Below are 20,264 nucleotides of genomic sequence, written 5' to 3' on the forward strand. Positions count from 1 at the left end.
TTTTAAATCCCCGGCTGCTGAATACTACTCACAGCAGTTCAGGAGAACTGCCGGCCGGCCGCGGCTGAACTCCGTCTGCCGGGGCAAGGTGAGTATATATTTTTTTTTACTTTTTACACAGTTTTGGATGATTTTCAGGGAAGGGCTTATATTTTTAAGCCCTTCCCGAAAATTCATCCTGAGATCGCCCGCAGCCCATTGCTTTCAATGGAGCCGGCTGTATTGTCGGCTCTATTGAATTCAATGCGCTGGACAGCGCTGCACTGCTCCGGCCCATTTCTAATGAAACACGGCTAGGAGCAGATTTTTCGGGCGATTTTTCGGCCCCGGTCATGCGATTTGCGGATGCGCATCCGTCATGCGATCCGCAAATCGCGGGAAAAAACGCTCGTGTGACCGAGGCCTTAGGGTGCATTCACACGAGCGTGTTTTTGTGCGTACATACGCACGCACAAAAACACGCTTCTATTTGCAACAATGCATTCCCTATAGTGCGTGCACATGTCCGTACTTTGCAGGTGCGTAACTGCAAAGATTGGACATGCGTGCACCATAGGGAATGAACGCATTGTTTTCAATGCAGCCGTGGCAGATGCCGTGGCAGATGCAGCAGAGAAATTCTTCAATTCTCTACCGCAGCTGTCACACATGTCAGCTGTGGTAGAGGATTCTGCTGCCGGCAATTGATTTCAGGGAAAGGCTGCAAATATAAGTCCTTTCCTGAAAGTCAAGTAAAAGTGGGTTAAAAAAAAAAAAAAAATAGATACTCACCTTGCTTCAGCTACCAGGGCTCAGCAGCGTCTTCTCCTGCTGTCCCCTGCACTGTGGTGCTGATCTATCAGCAGCCAGGGATTTAAAATTCCCGCCTGCTGAAAGAGCTGAATGTAATTGGCTGAGGTGCTCAGCCAATCGCAGGCAGCTCTCCCCGAATGAATGACGGGCGAGAGCTGCCTGTGATTGGCTGAGCACCTCAGCCAATCACATTTAGCTCTTTCAGCAGGCGGGGATTTTAAATCCCCGCCTGCTGATAGATCAGCACCACAGTGCAGGGGACAGCAGGAGAAGACTCCCCGGCAGCTGAAGGGAAGTGAGTATCTATTTTTTTTGTTTTTTAAACCACTTTTACTTGATTTTCAGGGAAGGCCTTATATTCAAAGCCCTTCACTAAAATCGATTGCCGACGGCAGAATCCTGACATGTGTGACAGCTGCAGTAAAGAATTGAAGAATTCCTCTGCTGCATCTGGCAACGATGTGGCAGATGTAGCAGCAGGGAATTCTTTTAACTAGCGGGGATGAAGGAAACATCTGCCGCATGCAGATGTGTTCTTCATCCCTGCGGGGGACACTACTTTTAATTGGCTTTTTAGGGAAGGGCTTATGAAGCCCTTCCCTAAAAAGCCATTCACGGCTGCCGGGGCTCAGTGGAGACTTCTGCCGCTGTCCCCGACTCTCCACTGCTGTTTTGAGCTATCAGCAGCCGGGGATTTAAAATCCCCGCCTGCTGGTAGCTCTGATTGTGATTGGCTTATGAAGCCCTTCCCTGAAAAGCCATTGACGGGGATTCCGGCAGCAGGATTCTCAACCGCAGCTGTCATGTGTGACAGCTGCGGTTGAGAATTAAAGAATTCCTCTGCTGCATCTGCCACAGATGTGGCAGATGTAGCAGCAGGAAATTCTTTTAACTCGCGCGGATGAAGGAAACATCTGCCGCATGCGGCAGATATGTTCTTCATACCCGCGGAGGTCACAGCAGCAGCAGAGAGGTAAGTTTTTTTTTCGCACTAAAATTTTTCTTTTCAGGAAAGGTCTTATATGTAAAGCCCTTCCCTGAAAAAGAATGCAGGGGGCCGGCAGAGCATTGTTTTCAATGGAGCCACTGGCAGCAGTCGCGGCTCCATTGACAACAAGCACGCAGCTGTGTTCATGCATGTTTTGGCTCGTACCTAGGTGCGGACGTATGTAAGCATCTAAGTACGCACAAAAACACGCTCGTGTGAACGCACCCTTATAAATATATACCAGGACATTGTCAAGGCAACCAAAATGCAACTGTATCTTGTTGACATTGCTGGCTACATTCTTAGGGGTCGGTCACACGAGCGATTCTTAAGCGCATGAATAGGCGCACTAAAAAAATATCTCATGACACGTGTAAAAAACGCGTGACCGAAGCTAAAAATTGCACATAAATGGGAGAGGATCGCTATCCCCTGCTGCAGCTGTGACAGCTGCAGCAGGAGATTCCTTGGATGTGAAACCCCTGGATGCTGTCACAAGGATTTCACATTGTCAATGGGGTCGGCGGAAGCAGCGCTGGCCCCATTGAAAACATAAGGAGAAGATCACGCTCCTCTGCCACTGCTGTAACAGCTGAGGCAGGGAATTCCTTCATACCCGTGGGGAGTCTCCTCCTGTCACAGTGTTCAGTGATGGCTGTGATTGGTCAATCAATGAATGGCTGTGATTGGCCACAGGGCTCAGCCAATCAGAGGCAGTGCTCCCAGGAGGCGGGGATTTTTCATTTCCTGGCCAGAAGAAATGAAAAAGACCAGTGCTGGGGACCCAGGGAGAAGATGCACCGAGGCAGGACAGCACTTTTAGGGGATGCATTATTTTTTTTCCTGCAGCTAGAGCTTATTTGAGGGCTTTGACAGTAGTTTATCCTGTCAAAGTTGCATCCCTTGATGGTGTGATTTTTTCGCACTTGTAAAAATCAGACATGTAAATGTTTTCATTGGAAAGCATTGGTTCTAATGGAGCTGCTTTTTTTGCGTACCTATTCATGCCCGAAAAACACGCTTGTCTGACTGCGGCCTTAGAAGTGGAAAAACATGGCACAACAATAAAAGGGCAAATGTATTAATATGTTACACCTTCTTTGTGATGTTAATACATTGACAAATATGGCATTTGAACCAAATGCAAAATTTATAAAGCCCCTGTTGCAAATTTTCCAACACATCCACATGTGTTAGGAAAAGTGGGCATAGTTTCAGAGTCCTGCCAAGCCTGACTAGTAACAGGGATGGAAGAAGGGTACATGTACCAGTGTTTCCCTGCATAAATAAAAACATTAGTGATTGAAGGGGAGAGGTGCAACAGGAGACAATTAAATGAATAATTGTCTAAACATAGGAAATAGATTGTATGATATTGGGAGCAATATCCTCGCCTCTCTTGTCTGGATTGCTTATCAGTTTGTTTTTGTGTAATGTCTGAATATGTCTGCTCATCTACCCTCTGAATTGTGAAATATCTTGGTACTACCAGTATATAAAGATTATTATGAATCGTAACCATATCCAACATCACAGCTTCATTTACTAAGGATGGCGGGACACATTCTAAAACCACCCGGACACCAACAAAGCTCACCCCGTCCTTGCTAATTTATCATTAGTATTTGCCACATTTCATTTTATATATGTACATACTCAGGCCGTGGTCTGACAAGCAATTTTTTGTGCGCGCCTATGTGCGCAAAAAAAAATTGCAGTGTTCAGTGATGATGGGACTCCCTGCGGGGATGAAAGAATCCCCTGTCACAGCTGTTGCAGCAGACTGTGATGCCATCCCATTGCTTTCAATGGGGCCGGCGCTGCTGCCACCCCATTGAAAGCAATAGGATGAAGGCAACCCCTGCATGAATTTCCAGGGGGAAGAGCCTGAAATATAAGCCCTTCCCTGAAAATAAGCACCAGCTGCTTAAAAAGATTAAAAAACAAAATTAATATACATCACCTCTCCAGCGCTGTCCAGCACCGCCGCATCTTCTCCCTGGCTCCCCAGCATTCATATAAAGCATTTTCTCCTGGCAAGGGATTTAAAAATCCTCACCACCTGAAAGCATTGGGTCTGATTGGCTGAGCGCTGTGACCAATCACAGGCAGCGCTCAGCCATTCATTGAATGACAGCTGAGCGCTGCCTGTGATTGGTCACAGCGCTCACCAATCAGAGGCAGCCAATCACTGCATTTCCTATTTTTAGGAAATTCTACTCTGAGAATCGCCTTTTCTTTCCTCTGGGAGTGTGAAAAAAAAAACGCATTGTACTTGCATGCCATCCAATTTGCTTGCTAGTCTAATGCATCTTTTTAACATTTTAACTATTGAAACCACTTACTATTTTTTTGCATAAAAAACGCTAGGTCATCAGATGCATATTGTGCATTTTTCGCACAAAATGCACTGCACACGATTGAACATCACATGTGAAATCACAGGTTAATGAGTGTAGTATAGGTCTGATTTTCTCGGATGTATATCACACTCGCCTGTGTAAATACAGTCTTAAGTCTTCCTCAATGTTAGAATTATGATTAGACAGAGATGGATGGATGGATAGATAATTGCATCATTGTATAAGGACACCTTCACACAGGCAGTAAGTGCTGTGGAAATTCTGCAGCGTTTATAGTAGAAGCCAAGTAAATAAAATTGTACAAATTGATCCTTCATACATAGCGAAATTTTTCTGTTGCAGATGTGCAATAAATTTGAAAAACACTCCGGATCACAAATCCGCATCATGTCTATTTATGTTACAGAAACTGAGATCAATGTAGCACTAAAAAACGACACTAAAATATGCAAATACATTTCTGTTGCACATTTTAAAGGCTTTCTGCTGCCAAAGCGCACTGATTCTGCTTTGGAATCAGCATGTGTTGATGCTTGAAAATAAAGTTTGCCAAATCACAAAAAAGCTATATATTCTGCAGCAGAAAATCCACACATATAAACGCAAGCACATATAGAAAATCTGTAAGACAAGCTGCAGCAAATTCCGTGTGTGAAGGTTGCCGAATTGTATTCATATAATATCAGTTCGGATGGCAATATTTACAAACTACATTTTGTCTTTGTTTTTGACTTTCTTTGTTTTTGTTTATTATCTATGGAAAACACTTGTGTTTTGAAACAATGTAGCAAACACTGACAGAAAAATGGGTGCCAATATTGAAAATTATATGCTACTAAAATGTGTCTTATTAGCAGCAAGGAAAAAAAAACCATAAACATCTTCCAATTAGATCAGGATAATTGAGAATTCAAACCAAAATGAGCTCCATTAGCCTTTATATAGTCATGAAAATGTTTTGTCACCTGTGTTAAAATGTTTGTATCATTAAATCAAGAGGGGCCCCGCTCTTTTGTGCCCAGACGCAGACCTAGCATTGTTTTATACAATTATGAGGGGGGGAAAGGTTGTTAGAGTAGTTGGGGAGGTGACACAGGCGATGACAAAGATTGACTGGATCGCCAAATTCAGATTGAGCAAATGAAATTAGACAGAAAGGAGCTGTCATCTGGGAAGCAGATCAACTGAGCACACAGGCAGGGAAAGAAATACTGACATTACAGCCAAAGCAGGTTGATGTAAATATGTATTTCACATAGAAGGGGGACGATATTGATGATTTATTTCTACATGTAGTAGGCCTCGTAATCATATTAGAAGTCAAAATGAAATGCTCATTACTGCAGATTTCCATATGAAGTATTATCATCATATACAAATAAGTACACACAATACCCACAAATGTATTCATATGGCAAATGAACATTCTAATAATATGAGTAATAAATCAGAATTATTCTAAATAAACTGGTAATTTGCAATTAAATTATTACTGGCAACGCAAATTTTTCACAGATTTGCAAGCCAATTGGATACACTACTGAATTAATTTTACAGGTTGGAGATTCACTTTTGCTTAATGTATGAGAATTAATTCTCCCATTGTATTTTGTGGACCAGCAAAAGAATAACCTTGCTGACTCGGGGGAACTGGCAAAATGATTTGTTCTCACCTAATAGGCAATTTTCGAATTGTTCACACGTTGGTAATCTGTGTATTGTTCTGATTGGCTGCATTCAGCGTATTTTAGCCCATATTTGGTATGTGTCTTGCAGACCATAATACGGAACTTATGTGAATCAATGTATTTATTTGTATGGGTGTATTTTTCACAGCCGGGTTTTAAAAACATAGCATGTGCTACTTTTGGTCACATTGCATGAAAAACTAAATCCCTAATAGTCTACAGAAAATGATTGAAATACAGATGCAACTGTATGTCATTAGTATTTGATCTGTATTTGTTGCTATATTTGCATTTATTGGAAATATTTTCTACTGGAAACATACAGATCAGTATTTGCCCAGTAGAAAGAAAACAGCAATAGCAAATACGGTGACAAATACAGATAAAATACTGCTAACAATACTGATGAGATATGGTTGCAATATCATTTGTAGCATGTCCGTCTTACAGATCTGTATTACAATCGTGTTACAATACCCGCAAGTTACACTAGCCTTAAAGCCAATTTCAGACAAGCATATAAAAACACATCTTTAATATGGATATATATTACGGATGTGTTTCAAAAGTCATTACATCTGTATGTCATCAATTTCTCATCCATATTGGCCTCCATATTTTTGTTATTTTCAATTGGGTAAATGTTGATCCATATTTGCTCAATAGAAAAGAATACAAATATCGATCATGCTGTGTTTTCGTAAAACGACAGTAAAATATATGGCCATGTATCTATAGCCTTAAAGATCTACATACGGACTAATACGGAACAAAAATACGCTTGTCTGAAAGTGGCCTTAACTCCTTAACAACACAGGATGTACAGTTACATCCTGCGCATTTGGGGTTTGTATGGATGGGGATGGGGAGCCGATCCCACTCCATACAATGCCAGTGCTGGCTGTTTCTTACAACTGACACCTGTTGCCAACAGCTGCAATCAGCGGTAATGCTGATTGTGGCTGTTAACCCTGTACATACCACTGTCAGTTCTGAAAGTGGCATTTAAATCCCCGGATTGGTTTTACAGGGTCCCGAATGGCCCCCCTATGATGATATTGTGGGGTGCCATTTGGTTGCCATGGCAGCATGTGGGCTTTTGAAGTGTGGCTTGATAGAATGCCTGTCAGATTGCGGTATAATGTAATACCATGGTATTACATTATACTGCAAGAGTGATAAACGAATCACAAGTTCTAGTTAACTATGGGGACTAAGGAAAATGTAGAAGTCAGTATAAAAAAGTTTTATTAATTATTAGAAAAAAATCAAAGGTATTAAAGGTTAAAAAAGAACTTTTCCTATACTTATAATATAAATAATAATAAAAAAAACACATATGTGGTATCATTGCATCTGTAAAGGTCCGATATATTAAAGTAACGTATTATTAAACATGCACGATGAACATTGTCCAGGAAAAAAATACACAACACCAAATTGTGCTTTTTTTGCTCACTTCATCTCCAAGAAAAAATGTGAAAAAAGTCAGATTTACACCAAAATTGTACCAATAGAAACTATAGGATGTTCCCCAAAAATAAGCCCTCAGACAACTAGGCCAACAGAAAATAAAAAAGCTAAACTTGTCTGAAGATGGCAGCAGAAAATAATTTTATGTTTTTACAATGTTATTTTATTTATTAAAAGTAGTACAGCAAAAAGAAAACTATATAAATTTGGTATTGCCATAATCGTAATGACCCCTAGAATAAAGATATTATGTCATTGTTTACCACAATGTGTACGCCACAAAAACAAGACCCAAAAACATGGCAAAATGTTGTTCTTTCCATTTCACTCCACTTAAAACTTTGAAAAGTTTTTCAGTACAATACATAGTACATTAAATAGTACCATTGAAAAATACAAGCCGCCCCGCAAAAAAACTGGCCCTTACACAGCTATGTTAATATATGAATTAAGAGAGTTATGATTTTTTGAAAGTGGGGAGGAAAAAACTAAAATGAAAATTAAAGGGTTAAGGAAGCTTTCTCTCCTTCTATAATCAGGTTCATAAAATGCATAAACTGTTAAGCATTGGTACTACCCATTGCACATAACATAGATAAACAGACAGCGATACTTTTGTAAGACATCTACCCAAAATTGCAGTGACAAAATTGTCCTCTATAGGGTGGCCTGTTAAAAACTATAGCCAATGTACATTGTGAAAACCCTTCTCAGAAACAAATGTGGACTAGATCAAGGGTAGTGTCCCCAAAAAGGGGTCTTATACAAAGTTTTCACTATATATAAAATATCTTAATCAAACACACACACATATATATATATGCATATATACTTGCGTATGTATATATATATATATATATATATATATATATATATATATACACATACATTGCATTTGAAGTATGCAGTTATACCTTTGCATATCCTTGATAGGCAGCACATAGTAATCCTTGTGACTGATTATACCTGCCCTGAAATGTGGAAATAGAAACAGACAGACAATGTTGGTTTTATCCAATGCATCCTGCTAGTACACGGTGTATTATGTCTATTATACTTTTGCTAAATAGTGATTCAGATTACTGAGTTGGACAGTAGTTGGACACACCACAGTGACGGGATTAGTTGAGGTTCATGTTACTATTCCTATGGAATGATAATGTAATTGTAACCAAAGACACAGGGGCAGTAATGAAAGCTACACAAATAGTGTTGTACAGGTTAAAGCTTAACCAGTCATAAAGCGCAAACCAAGGTGTCAGAGTTTAGTACATGGGTTGAGTAAAACATAAAACAGTCACAGAAAGTCATTTGGATTGTCAAAAGGCTTTGATAAATATTGACTTCAATGCTTCATGTATTTGTAGTATTGATCCGCAATCTATGGCATAAAGGGATATGTGCTATTGCCGGATGAGATTGTCAGTTTATTTAATAAAAGGTAGGTTTGGGTCTTGTCTCCTGATCATTATTAGGCTGGTTTCAGACGAGCGTATAAAAACACGTCCGTAATAAGGATCCATATTACGGACAAGATATTACATCCGTATGTTATCAATTTATCATTCATTTTGCCTTCATATTTTTATTGTTTTCTATTGGGCAAATATCGATCATTATTTGCACAATAGAAAAGAATACAAATATGGAGGTAAGTATGCAAAAATGAGATCATGCTGCGTTTTTGAAAAACGACCGTAGAAAATACAGCTACATGATAGCTCTATGGATTTACATTAGCTCCATATTACACAAGCCTAAAACAGAGCAAAAATACACTCGTCTGAGTGTGGCCTAAAAGGGAATGTCCACTACTAGTTCTGGTGCTGACAAGACAGACAGAGACAGAGGGACAGATATAGAGACAGACAGATAGATTTGACAGTGCACCGACATTCAACCCCAAGAATCAATTATTAGAGCATGCCCCTTTGGGTACATAGAGTAGGCACCATGTATTTCTCTCCCAGCATCAGGTACTGCTTTATTGTGTGCCGTTTTAAGCATCAGGTGTTTAATTTGTGTTGTAAATCCCACCTAAACTAATCATTTAGAACTGGAGCAGTGAGAGCACAATGGAGGTTTATCTCCCTATTAGTACAGGTCAGGGCATATATTTTCCCCCATTTACTGTATTTCTTTGAAAGATTACAAACAGGTGATGTCTAATCCATTAACACAGCAGAATCCACAAAGTGTATCTAATGTGTTTATGGTGAGTGGCTACTGGGTAAAAGCTAACCCAGGCCTGATCCTTCCAGGCAGTTAATTGGATGCCTCAATGGTCCAAAATTAAAAGCTCCCTTCTTTTTTTTTTTTAAGATCCAAATCATCTGCAGATTTATAAAGGCTTAACAGATGTCTCTCTAAATGGCCAGCTGATTGACAAAATTCTCCCAAATTTTTTCTTTCAATGCAAATATTCGACTGGCCGAAATTAAGGAAAACAAAAAAAAATTAATCTGAGAGAAAAAGCAGTGAGTATTGTTGAAAGAGCCACTTTATTATGAATGTTACTAAATGAGCTATTAACCTCCCTCGCAGCCCTCTCCTATAGAGTTTCATACATTTACAGGTAATTAGTGATGTCCTTAGTTGAAGTGTTTGGCAGAAAGGGGAACACAAACCTTTAATAGCTTTTGTGTGCATTATTCAGCAAATTATAGATAGATAGATAGATAGATAGATAGATAGATATTCGATAGGCAGAAATAAAGAAAAATAATCAAGGTGCAGTGGGCATTGTTGAAAAAGCTACTCTATTTTGCCCTTTATTATAAATGTTGCATGACATTCATCATTAATATTTTCTATTGGGCAAATACAGATTATCATTTGCCTTGTAGAATATAAAACCAACGACAGCAAATACAGATGAGATATGGTTGTAATATCATCCGTAACATGTACAAATCCATATACGTACATATTACAATACCCTTATGTGATACTGGCCTTAAAGCACGTTTTCTTTCCTCCTATATTCGGGTTCATATACTGCATAAACTGTTAATTAAGCATTGGCTTTGCCCATTGAACATAACACAGATAGATAGACAGCCAGACAGATATTTGACTGGCAGAAATAAAGAAAAATAAAATATTTTAATCTAGGAGCAGTGGGTATTGTTGAAAGAGTGAAAGAGCCTCTCTATTATGCACTTTATTATGAATGTTACTAAATAAGCTATTAACCTCCCTCCCAGCCCTCTCCTATAGAGTTTCATACATTTACAGGTAATTAGTGATGTCCTCAGTTGAAGTGTTTGGCAGAAAGGGCAGCACAAACCTCTCGCCTTGGTGTGCATTATTTAGCTGTGTGTACAGGCAGCCTTGCACAGTAACAACTGTTGTAGACATTGCACAGTGAATGCACTTTACAATTTTATACTCACACTTGTATGAGAGAAGGGGGCTCTGCTTTCCCCAGCTGCCATAGGACCAGGCTGGTCTCAACCTGTAAGACTGCCTTTTCTTTTTTTTTGCTTTGGATAAATCAATCTGTTGACAGCTAACTCATTTTCCCCTGAAAACTTATTAGCCATTCAGCCTCACAAAACACTCTGAGCCCCCTTTTGTCCAGAAGAGGACTCCAAACCCCATCATTAGCGCTTATTACCCTGAGCAGTTTGACAGCCTCATAGACCTGCTTACAAGATGTCCCATTCATGTCTGCCCAGATCTGCCCCAGCATTGAAAAGAAACGGAAATATTCCACCATGTTACAAGCTGAATAGAGGGGGAAACTCTCCCTCCCTCAACTTTTGTTCACATTACTTTTGACACAATATTTTTTTCTTTTTTGTTTAAAAGACACACACTCACAATGGGTGCACAATACACACTGGGAGTACCTTTGGGCTATTTGCAGAACTGTTTACTGTCAACAGCCATATTCCTGCTTGTTGTCCACAACAATAGAACAATGATGTTTAGTGTGGATCTGTTCTTACACATATCTCAAATGAAGTGAAAACTCTTTATCGTCTTCCGATTTCTGTATAAAATTGCGATGTGGAGCAAAAATAACGTAGTATAGTGCTAGCCATGAAAATCATTGTAATGAGAAATACTCTTGTATAAGAAAGACAAAAGTATTATAGAGGTGATACCTTTATTGACTAGTAAGAAAAATAGTATATATGCAAGCTTTCGAGGCTACTTAATGCTGCTACATCAATTTGGGGGCATTAACTAGCCTTGAAAGCTTGCGTATATACATTTTTCTGGTTAGCCAATAAAGATATCACCTCTATAATGCTTTTGTCTTTTTTTACAATAGTTTTTACTATCACATGCATAAAATTAAGTATTTTTAGATATTTGTATATGTAACCAAACCACAGGACACATTGTTGACACCCTAAGGGTTAATTAAACTAATACGTTCTGCAGATTTCTGCTGATTATCAGATTCACCAAATCGTTTAATATTGCAATTGCCAGTATTCATAAATTGGTGAAGACCTCACCTGTGTATACAATCTTCTCTATATTGGGGTTACATATGGTGCAGCCATGTAAACAGTTGTAGGAAAGTGGTCATGCAGAAAGCAGGAATTCCACACTGAATGATGTATATTCTCTTTGTCTTTCCGTCTGACTAAGCATTCCTGCATCCAGAGAGGGATAGATCATGGCACTGCGCATGAAACGACCTTTATCAACAGGAAATATTATACAGTGAAGATTCATATACAGTACATGATTTGTTGCATCTGTATCTCAATAAACGTGCAAGAGAAATTACCATTCAAGGTTGAAATATATATATATACACAGAGGTGTGTAAAAAAAATTGCATTACCTGCCCTATTCTGTGTTTGATACTGAAAATAAAATAAGTAAGCTGCATAAAACCTTTGTGAACAGTTGTAACCTTTCACACGTGCGGGATATTTCAGCAAGACGCACCAAAAAACGCACATAAAGAGACAACTTTAGGTATATTCACATGGCAGAATTCACTGTGAAAAATTTCCATATGAATTCCGCATCTAAAATCCACGTCATTATATGTGTCATTTTGATGTGTTTTTGGCATGGAACTGCATGCAGAATTTGCTCTTTTAGTGCCAAACACTGATTGGAGCATGTGATGCAATTTTTTGCACACCTCTGTATGTATGTATCTATCTACACATAATCTCATAATGAGTGGGAGTGAAGGCTGCTCTTGAGCCTGTTGGTTATTGTGCTGCAGCTATAATGTACATAGCCTAAAGTAACTGGTCATATCAAGGTAGCATTAGAAATTCAAGGTCAAAGTTGCAAGATTGTTATAGGTTTCTATGGGCAAATTGCAAAAACATGATATAGGATCAAATTAAAATGTGTAAGCAAGATTAGATAGTAATAATAAAACAGAACTAATAGTATCATCATTATAATTATTGTTATGACTATGAATATGAAACCCATGATCATTGGATACTTGATTTTCACCATGTCAGAAAGAAAAATCTTACAACACAGAGTATATTAGTAAAATAATAATACTAATAAATCAGATTTACTACATACACTCCAGAGGTGTGCAAGAAAATTGCATAATAAGCTCCATTCGATGTTTGGTTCTAAAAACAGTAAGTTGCATAAAACCTCCATAAACTTGTAAATAATAGAAAAAAAATTAAAATTAAAAAAACAAAACATTTACAATAGTTCATGGAGGTTCTATGATGATTTCTTATTGTTTTCAGTATCAAACACTGAGTGGCGCATGTGATGTAATTATTTTGCACACCTCTATATATGTAAATGTGCAGCAGGCATGCATTATTATTAATATTGTTACTATTATTATGACCTGTGGTGAATTCACACTTCACATCAATGTGTAGTGAAAAAAAAATCCACTTCTATAATGACGATGATCATTATCCCTATGTGGTAAAATCAAGCTGTAAATTACAATATAAGTTCTAATTATTACTTGTGTAAATTAATTAAAATAAAGTAGCATTTTCTTTTCCTTCCAGGTGTGATTTATTCCATTTTAGGGCAGTTACTATGCTGTCTATGGATATAATAAAAAAGTAAAAACCTGCAAGAAAAAAAATATAATAAGAATTGATGTGGAACAAAGAGAAAATGATTTATAGATAATTGTTTCAGACAATAAACATCTTGTAATAAACCTGCTACAGTTATGCAGGTTTGATTTTACGTGTCCTGGCAGACAATGGGATACAAGCCTATGGCAAAGTGGTTTGCAGAATTGGAGAAATAATTCTCTAAAAGTAGGAAAGAATTCTCAGCACATATTTTATTTTAGCTTCTTCATTGGATCCATAGATTTGGTGCACATGCGTCTACAAGTCACCTGCGCACATACAGACAAGCAAAGGAAGTCTAAACATTGGCAATCCTTTAAATAAGTCATCATCATCATATAATATATAAAAACAAAGAAAAAAAAATAATATAACAGCGTCTTTTTCCAACATGAAATACCCACAGGATGTATATAGGGCAAGCCTCACACTTGGCAACTTGGCATAAGAGGCTCATCAAGGTCCCCAAAACAAAGGTGATAAAGCCTTACAGTCTTCTTCTACACAGTGAGTTCTCATCAATAATGTAAGGAAGAGTGTGACATTAGGATCAGCACTCCCTGGTGTTGTGACAGCCCAAGTGTGTTGTCCCTGTGGCCACGGCTGTTCTGCTTAGTCAGGCACTGTTCTGAGTTTGATCTCCTGGTTTTTGCTGCGTTAAGTATGCCCCATAGGTCAGATGTCACATTCACTGTCGCTGGATGTGATGGAAATGGCAGAGGTGGCCGCTTTGCTGGACAGGCTAGCTGCAGGACTTGAGGCTGAGCCCAACTGTTCCCCTCTCTCGTCTGGGCCCAATGAGCGTCCAGATCCCTGGGACAAGACCTGCTGCTGCAGTCTGACAAAACACAACAGGAAGGGACAGTCACCATAAGCCACAGAAAACAGATTCAAAGGCTGATCGTACATCATTTGCTTGGTGCCCTCCGATCAATGACACTAACGTGATATTCTACCAACACCCCCCGCCCCCCATTCCATAAGGGAATTGTCTCCAATGTTTGGGTTTATATACATTATATCAATGAATAATAAACCGAGGATCACAACAATTTTCTAGTACATTTTGCTAGGTCCTGATCCTAAAATTCGAATCACAGAAGAGTCGCATTGTGTGCAGGAAGTGACCTTGCATCTGCCATTTAGCAGATCTACAGATATGTAGATGCTGGTTTTCTAATAGTTTACTGTGCCTGCAAAATCCTTCAGAAAAATATCTACAGCAGCCAGTACAATGTGTGTCACTTTCTGTAAACCGCATAGAGCATTCATCAAGTGCTTAGCTAGTCATGAGTGACCTTTATACTTATGTGTGTGTAGTTATATACATACTCTACATATATAAATGCATATATACTGCTTTGCCTACTGACAAGGCTTAAAAAGTAGTTTACTTAAATGTTCTGCAAATTTATTGGACACATTTAATAGGATTAAATCGATCCGATATCTGTATAACTGTAAATTCCCTAATTGTGAGGAAATACAAATAGTGTAAGATATATTATAAGATATATGTTTACATTTTTGTGTTGCATATCTATTCGCATAAAAACAGCTCCTGCACTAAAATAAATAAAAGAAAGCATAAAAACATAACCACTACTGCAAAATGTATGCAATATACTGAAATACAAAATACAACACACAGATACATTTTATATATGTGTTGTATTTTGTATATGGATATGGGCTTTACACAGTACTATGTCTGTGTAATATACATACATATGTATATACAGTACGGCGTGAAAAAAAGGTGTGGGAAAGTGCTGTAATGTAAGAATATTTTTCAAAAATAGAAGGCGTCTGATTGATTCCAAATTTATTCTAAAGCAAGACAACGACCCCAAACATTTCATTAAGAACTATCTACAGTGTAAAGATGAACCAGGAGTCCTGGAAGTGATGATATGGCCCCACGGAACTCTGATCTCGACTTAATCGTGTCTGTCTGGAATTACATTAAAAGAAGAATTTGAGTAAGCCGACACCCACAGAAGATCTGTGGTTAGTTTTGCAAGATTTTTTCCTTTTGTCCCTTCAAAGACTGTGTGCAAGTGTACCTAGAAAAACTGATGCTGTTTTGAAGGTAAATGGTGGTCACACCAGATATTGATTTGACTAAAGTTCCCTAAAATTTAACCGTAAATCTATTAAGACTTCTATTTTTGAAAACATTCTTACTTTGCTCCAGCCTGATATATATATATAAAATCCCACTTAGTCGTTAGCCGATTCAAGTCATACACAAGAGAGTAGATATGTTTTATATCTATATATGAAAAATGCATGCACTATGGAGCAGACCACGGCACATTTGTCAATACTAAGTTACTGTACTGCAAGAAGCTTGCTTTAAAATATGTTCAAATAATTTGACTATGTGACATAGCTTGATAAAAGTGGGAATGGTATATTGGAAATTATATTTTACATTAATGGAGTAGGACTGGGTGGGACAGGTGCGATGTCTGTAAAGTAATAGATCCAATAATATATAATAGGTAAGGTATAAACAATATACAGATGTCTAGAGATCTGCTGCTGAGCCCATACCTGTTCTTGGCTGCTGCTGCTCGATCTCTTTGCCTTCGGTTTTTGAACCAATTTCCTACTTGTGTTGGGGTAAGTCCGGTTGCCTGGGCCAGTTCTCTCTTTTTGCTGGGGTTTGGGTAAGGGTCTTGCAGATACCATTCCCTAAGCAAATGCCGTGTTCGTTCTTTAAAGCAGTGTGTCTTCTGCTCTCCATCCCAAATAGTTCTGGGCAGAGGAAACTTCTTCCTTACTCTGTACTTGTCTACTGGCCCTAAGGGTCTCCCCCTTAGTTTCTCAGCTTCCTGGTAATGAGCTTCCAACCACAGAGCCTGCAGTTTAGTGTGGGAATCCTTCGTGAATTTGTGGTTTTCCAAAATGTGGTACAGTTCTCTGAAGTTGCCCGTATGGAAAGCCACGATGGCCCTGGCACGTAACACAGACTCATTTTTATTAAGGGCCTCACAAGCTGCAGGAGCCACTGGCAAAGACCAGAGAAAACGACCCAATCGCTCAATATCCCCGCTCTCTTCCAGGGTCTCACACACCCCAGCGACCTGCTGGGGGCTGAAGTTCAAGATAGGCAGCTGAAACATTGAAGCTGCTTAGGAATTTTTTTTGCAAACACCGAGATGCTTTGATGCAGAATCCAACAAGAGGCGGTGGAGCAGCAGCCTCCTTGGAGATGCACTTGCTAACTCCAAGAGCCAAGCTAAGGTATCACAGCCGATCTGCTGTTAAAGGGAAGAAGCTGCCCTGAGCCAACAAACGATTTTCTATTGGACTTGGCAGATTGGCTGCTGGGTTACCATGGCTCCTTGTCAATCAGTGTCAGCCTTTGCCAATCAAAGGCGAGGAAGGGAGAGATGTTTCAGCACCTCCCAGGGCTCGACAGCGCCCAGTGCACAGGGACTGCACATCACATGCATGCTGCTTGCATCCTCTCTGTGACCCACACACATTGCACATAGAGAGATAACATTAGACAAAACACCTAGAGCATTTCCCATCAGAGAGAAGCAACTGGCATCCAATTAGAAAGGTGACTGTTCAGATGAAAATCCCATGTAATACAGAGGATACTGTGTGCTGTCACTGCAATGGACCGGAATGACAAGAAACAAACACAGAGGCACCTTATGAGTCCCATTCTACAAAGAAATAGTGTTCTGCAAAGATAGGCGATAGGTAAATGCACGTGTAAGGGTTAATCTGCTATGGAAGATATCTATGAGCCTGACTCACTGCTCGAGACATGTAAAACATTATCAGTAGAAATGTGGTGAATGGTGCACAGTAAAATCTGAGAAGAGCTACAGAGGGTGAGAAGTCATTTGTAGGTCATCATGCAGAGAAAGGAGCAGCAGAAAGCAAATCATTAACTCTGTCTAGATGTCTGGCACTGAAGGGTTAAAAACAAAACTGAGTGGTATTAGCCATTTCTGCGTAAATAAAGGGCATTATCCAGCCATGTGACAAGGACGGTGACATCCACAATAAGCATTGGATTTCATAGGAAGGGTTGCTGCAATTTACTTTCTACAGTCTATTTCTAATTGTGCGCATATTCATCTCTTCCCCGGTCTGTACACTATTGTCCTCAATGCAATTGCTAAGATTATGTCAAGACAAGTCTTGTGTATGTGTAACAAATATAGAAGCATCTCTCTCCATGGCCACATTCCGACCTACAAAAGGAAAGGGAGGGATCTCAACCTATTATTATTATTTGCATCCGATATGCATAATGATTCTTGCTATTTGCAATGCATCATGTCAGGAATATTCTGCATTCTGCTCCCAGATCTGGGTTTTTTCTATAAAGACAGAACAATTGCTGATACAGAAGAAATGAAGGGAATAATCCTCCCCCCTCTCTGTCTCTGTGGATGGAAGCAGCATTAGCAGCGAGGTATGCAAGCGTCTTTTATTTAGTATCAAGAACAATTTGTCTTTTGCTCGTGAAGATTTGGTAAATAAGAAGGCAGATAGATACCGCAGATGGTTGGAGGTGTCGGGTCGGATTAGGATACGCCTCAGTACAGTGCTAAGCTCATTCTGACGGAAAACCCTGATATTATTTTCACAGATCCACGTAGTTCACTTGAAAAAAAAACCCTCCGAGCCATTTACATCATTTATGGGAGGCTCAGCAGCTAGCGGGATGAGAACGCTTTCAATACTGCTCATTTTCATAGAATCAGACAGCAAAACCGCAAGATCCCGGCCGGTTTATTATCACATATTGAATCATGGAGCTCCCCTTTAAAAAATTTTTAGCAAAGAGACAGCAATGAGGCTGGGAGCTTGGAACAATAAAACCCGAGATTTATTATTATGTGTATCTTATTTATGGCTGAATACAAAATATATAGAGGAAGATAATAAAGCATAGTACAATTTCTGCAACAATCCTTGCACATATATTTCCACGTTTTGTATACGCTGTACACATTTGGCCATATGTAGCCGAAGATGTATAGAATGGGTGTTTTTTTCAGTCCTGAAAAATCAGACCAATTGTTTGAGCGATTTTCTCACAATTGTTATGCATTTATGTGATTTTTCTGCATGATTTTCATCCTTGTGGCATACAATTTTGTAAAAATAAACACATGTTCAGGTTTGGCGCTTCCTGGTTCTCTTTATTATTAATGCTCACTATGTATACATGCATTAAAAACCGGTCACACAATCACATCAAACGTGTGCAATCCATTTCTCTAAACATACCCATAGACTTCAATAGGCGATTTTCATTGGAAAATCTCTACGAAATTGGACATGATGCGATTTTTTTTTTTTTGCTTAAACTGTTCAACTGATTAAACAATTGCCAGTGCGAATATGAACATTCAAAATACTGTCATTTATTTCTGTTCATATTTGATCAGTTTTTTGGGGGTCCAAAAATAAGACCCCCCCCCCCCCCCCATGTAAATATACCCTTCGACAATGTCCAGACAGGATGGATTTTCTACGGAATGTCCGTAGCGACATTCCACAGCAGAAAATCCACATAAAAAGCACCTCAAGGAGATGGAATCTGCACCAAAAATCTGGTGCTATAACTGACATGCTGTGAATTTAAAATCCGACCCACATGTCAATTTCCGTACAGGTCTTATGCCGATTTTTTCCACAGCATGTGGATGAGATTTTCAACATCACATCCACTTGCTACTGTAAATGCTATAGATGTTCCATGTGGAGGGTCCGCATGGAAAATCTGCGGCAAATATGCCACATGTGAACATAGCCTTAGGGTATATTCACACAGGAATTTTTTTTCAGTTTTGAAAAATTGGACTGATTTTTTTGTGCGATTTTCACACAATTTTTATGTGTTTCTGAAAATTTTCTGTTCGATTTTCATCAGTTTTGCATATGATTTTTACACATGTATAAGCATGATTAGTTCTCCACTCTTTGTGGTTCTGCGCACTTTTTTTTTTAAAAGTAATCAGTTTTTTTAATCATGCCCATAGACTTGCATGGGAGATTTTCATCCAAAAATTGTGCCAAAATAGGACAGGCTGTGATTTTTTTTCTCGGACTATTTGTCTGATTAATGAAATTACACGTATGAATATAACCTCTTTTTAAAATAATATGCTTTAACTCCATCCGATTTTAGTCCGACACAGAAAATCGGATGGAAAAAGCGTTCATGTGAATATACCCTTAGCTGTAATACCATAATGTAGCTACTGATTTTATATATATATATATATATATATATATATATATATGCAAAAAAAAATCGCAGCAAAGTACAGTACAACCCCATTCACATGTAGCAGTAAAATCCTTGCGGATTAAAGGGCATGTTGTAAACTTCTTCAATCCACAGCATGCCCATATTTCGTCAATGTGCATATGATGCTAGGTCTGAACTCAGTCCCATTGATACGTTCCCATTGATATGAATAAAGAAAAACCCCTGCACATACAACAGCGGGTCCATATTTGTTATATCTGCCTCTAAGTATGAGGTGACCTGATTACATATAACACATTTCTGGATATTGCTGGAGGGATCTAATACATAATTATAGTCATTCATTACTGAAGTGATAGCGGATCTGTTTGCTGCGGGAATAAACAAAATGACATTTTTGACAATGTGAAATGATACTTTTTATTGTTTCCTTCTACTCCCCGAATCCTACACGAGTGTCAGCACACGGCATTACTTATTGATATCTACCATTATAGCTCCTGCAAAGCAATACACAGACGGGGAGGAGAACTCGGAATACATCACGGGCTTTTTTATTTGCATGCTATTGGCATTATATGGTATTGATACCACAACCTTTTTATACAAAATCTTATATTTCTAATCTTTTCCGTATTTATAAATAAG

The 20,264-nt window shown here is 38.8% G+C and overlaps 1 protein-coding gene across 1 annotated transcript; it reads right to left on the minus strand.

Moving 5' to 3' along the window:
- Positions 1-14,035: 14,035 nt before the first annotated feature.
- Positions 14,036-16,491, minus strand: SIX6 (SIX homeobox 6). The gene is made up of 2 exons (XM_066605825.1): positions 15,920-16,491; positions 14,036-14,198 (listed from the first exon to the last, which is right to left on the minus strand). Exons 1-2 carry the CDS (start codon positions 16,489-16,491, stop codon positions 14,036-14,038), a joined length of 735 nt encoding a protein of 244 aa, XP_066461922.1.
- Positions 16,492-20,264: the final 3,773 nt, after the last annotated feature.

This window comes from Eleutherodactylus coqui, chromosome 6, assembly GCF_035609145.1.
Source record: "Eleutherodactylus coqui strain aEleCoq1 chromosome 6, aEleCoq1.hap1, whole genome shotgun sequence".
NCBI lineage: Eukaryota > Metazoa > Chordata > Amphibia > Anura > Eleutherodactylidae > Eleutherodactylus > Eleutherodactylus coqui.

Coding starts and splice junctions, on each gene's coding strand:
- SIX6 (XM_066605825.1), bottom strand. CDS start 16,491: ATGTTTCAGCTGCCTATCTTGAACTTCAGCCCCCAGCAGGTCGCTGGG. Junction 14,199..15,919: donor GCAGCAGCAGCCAAGAACAG/GTATGGGCTCAG, acceptor GTGTTTTGTCAG/ACTGCAGCAGCAGGTCTTGT.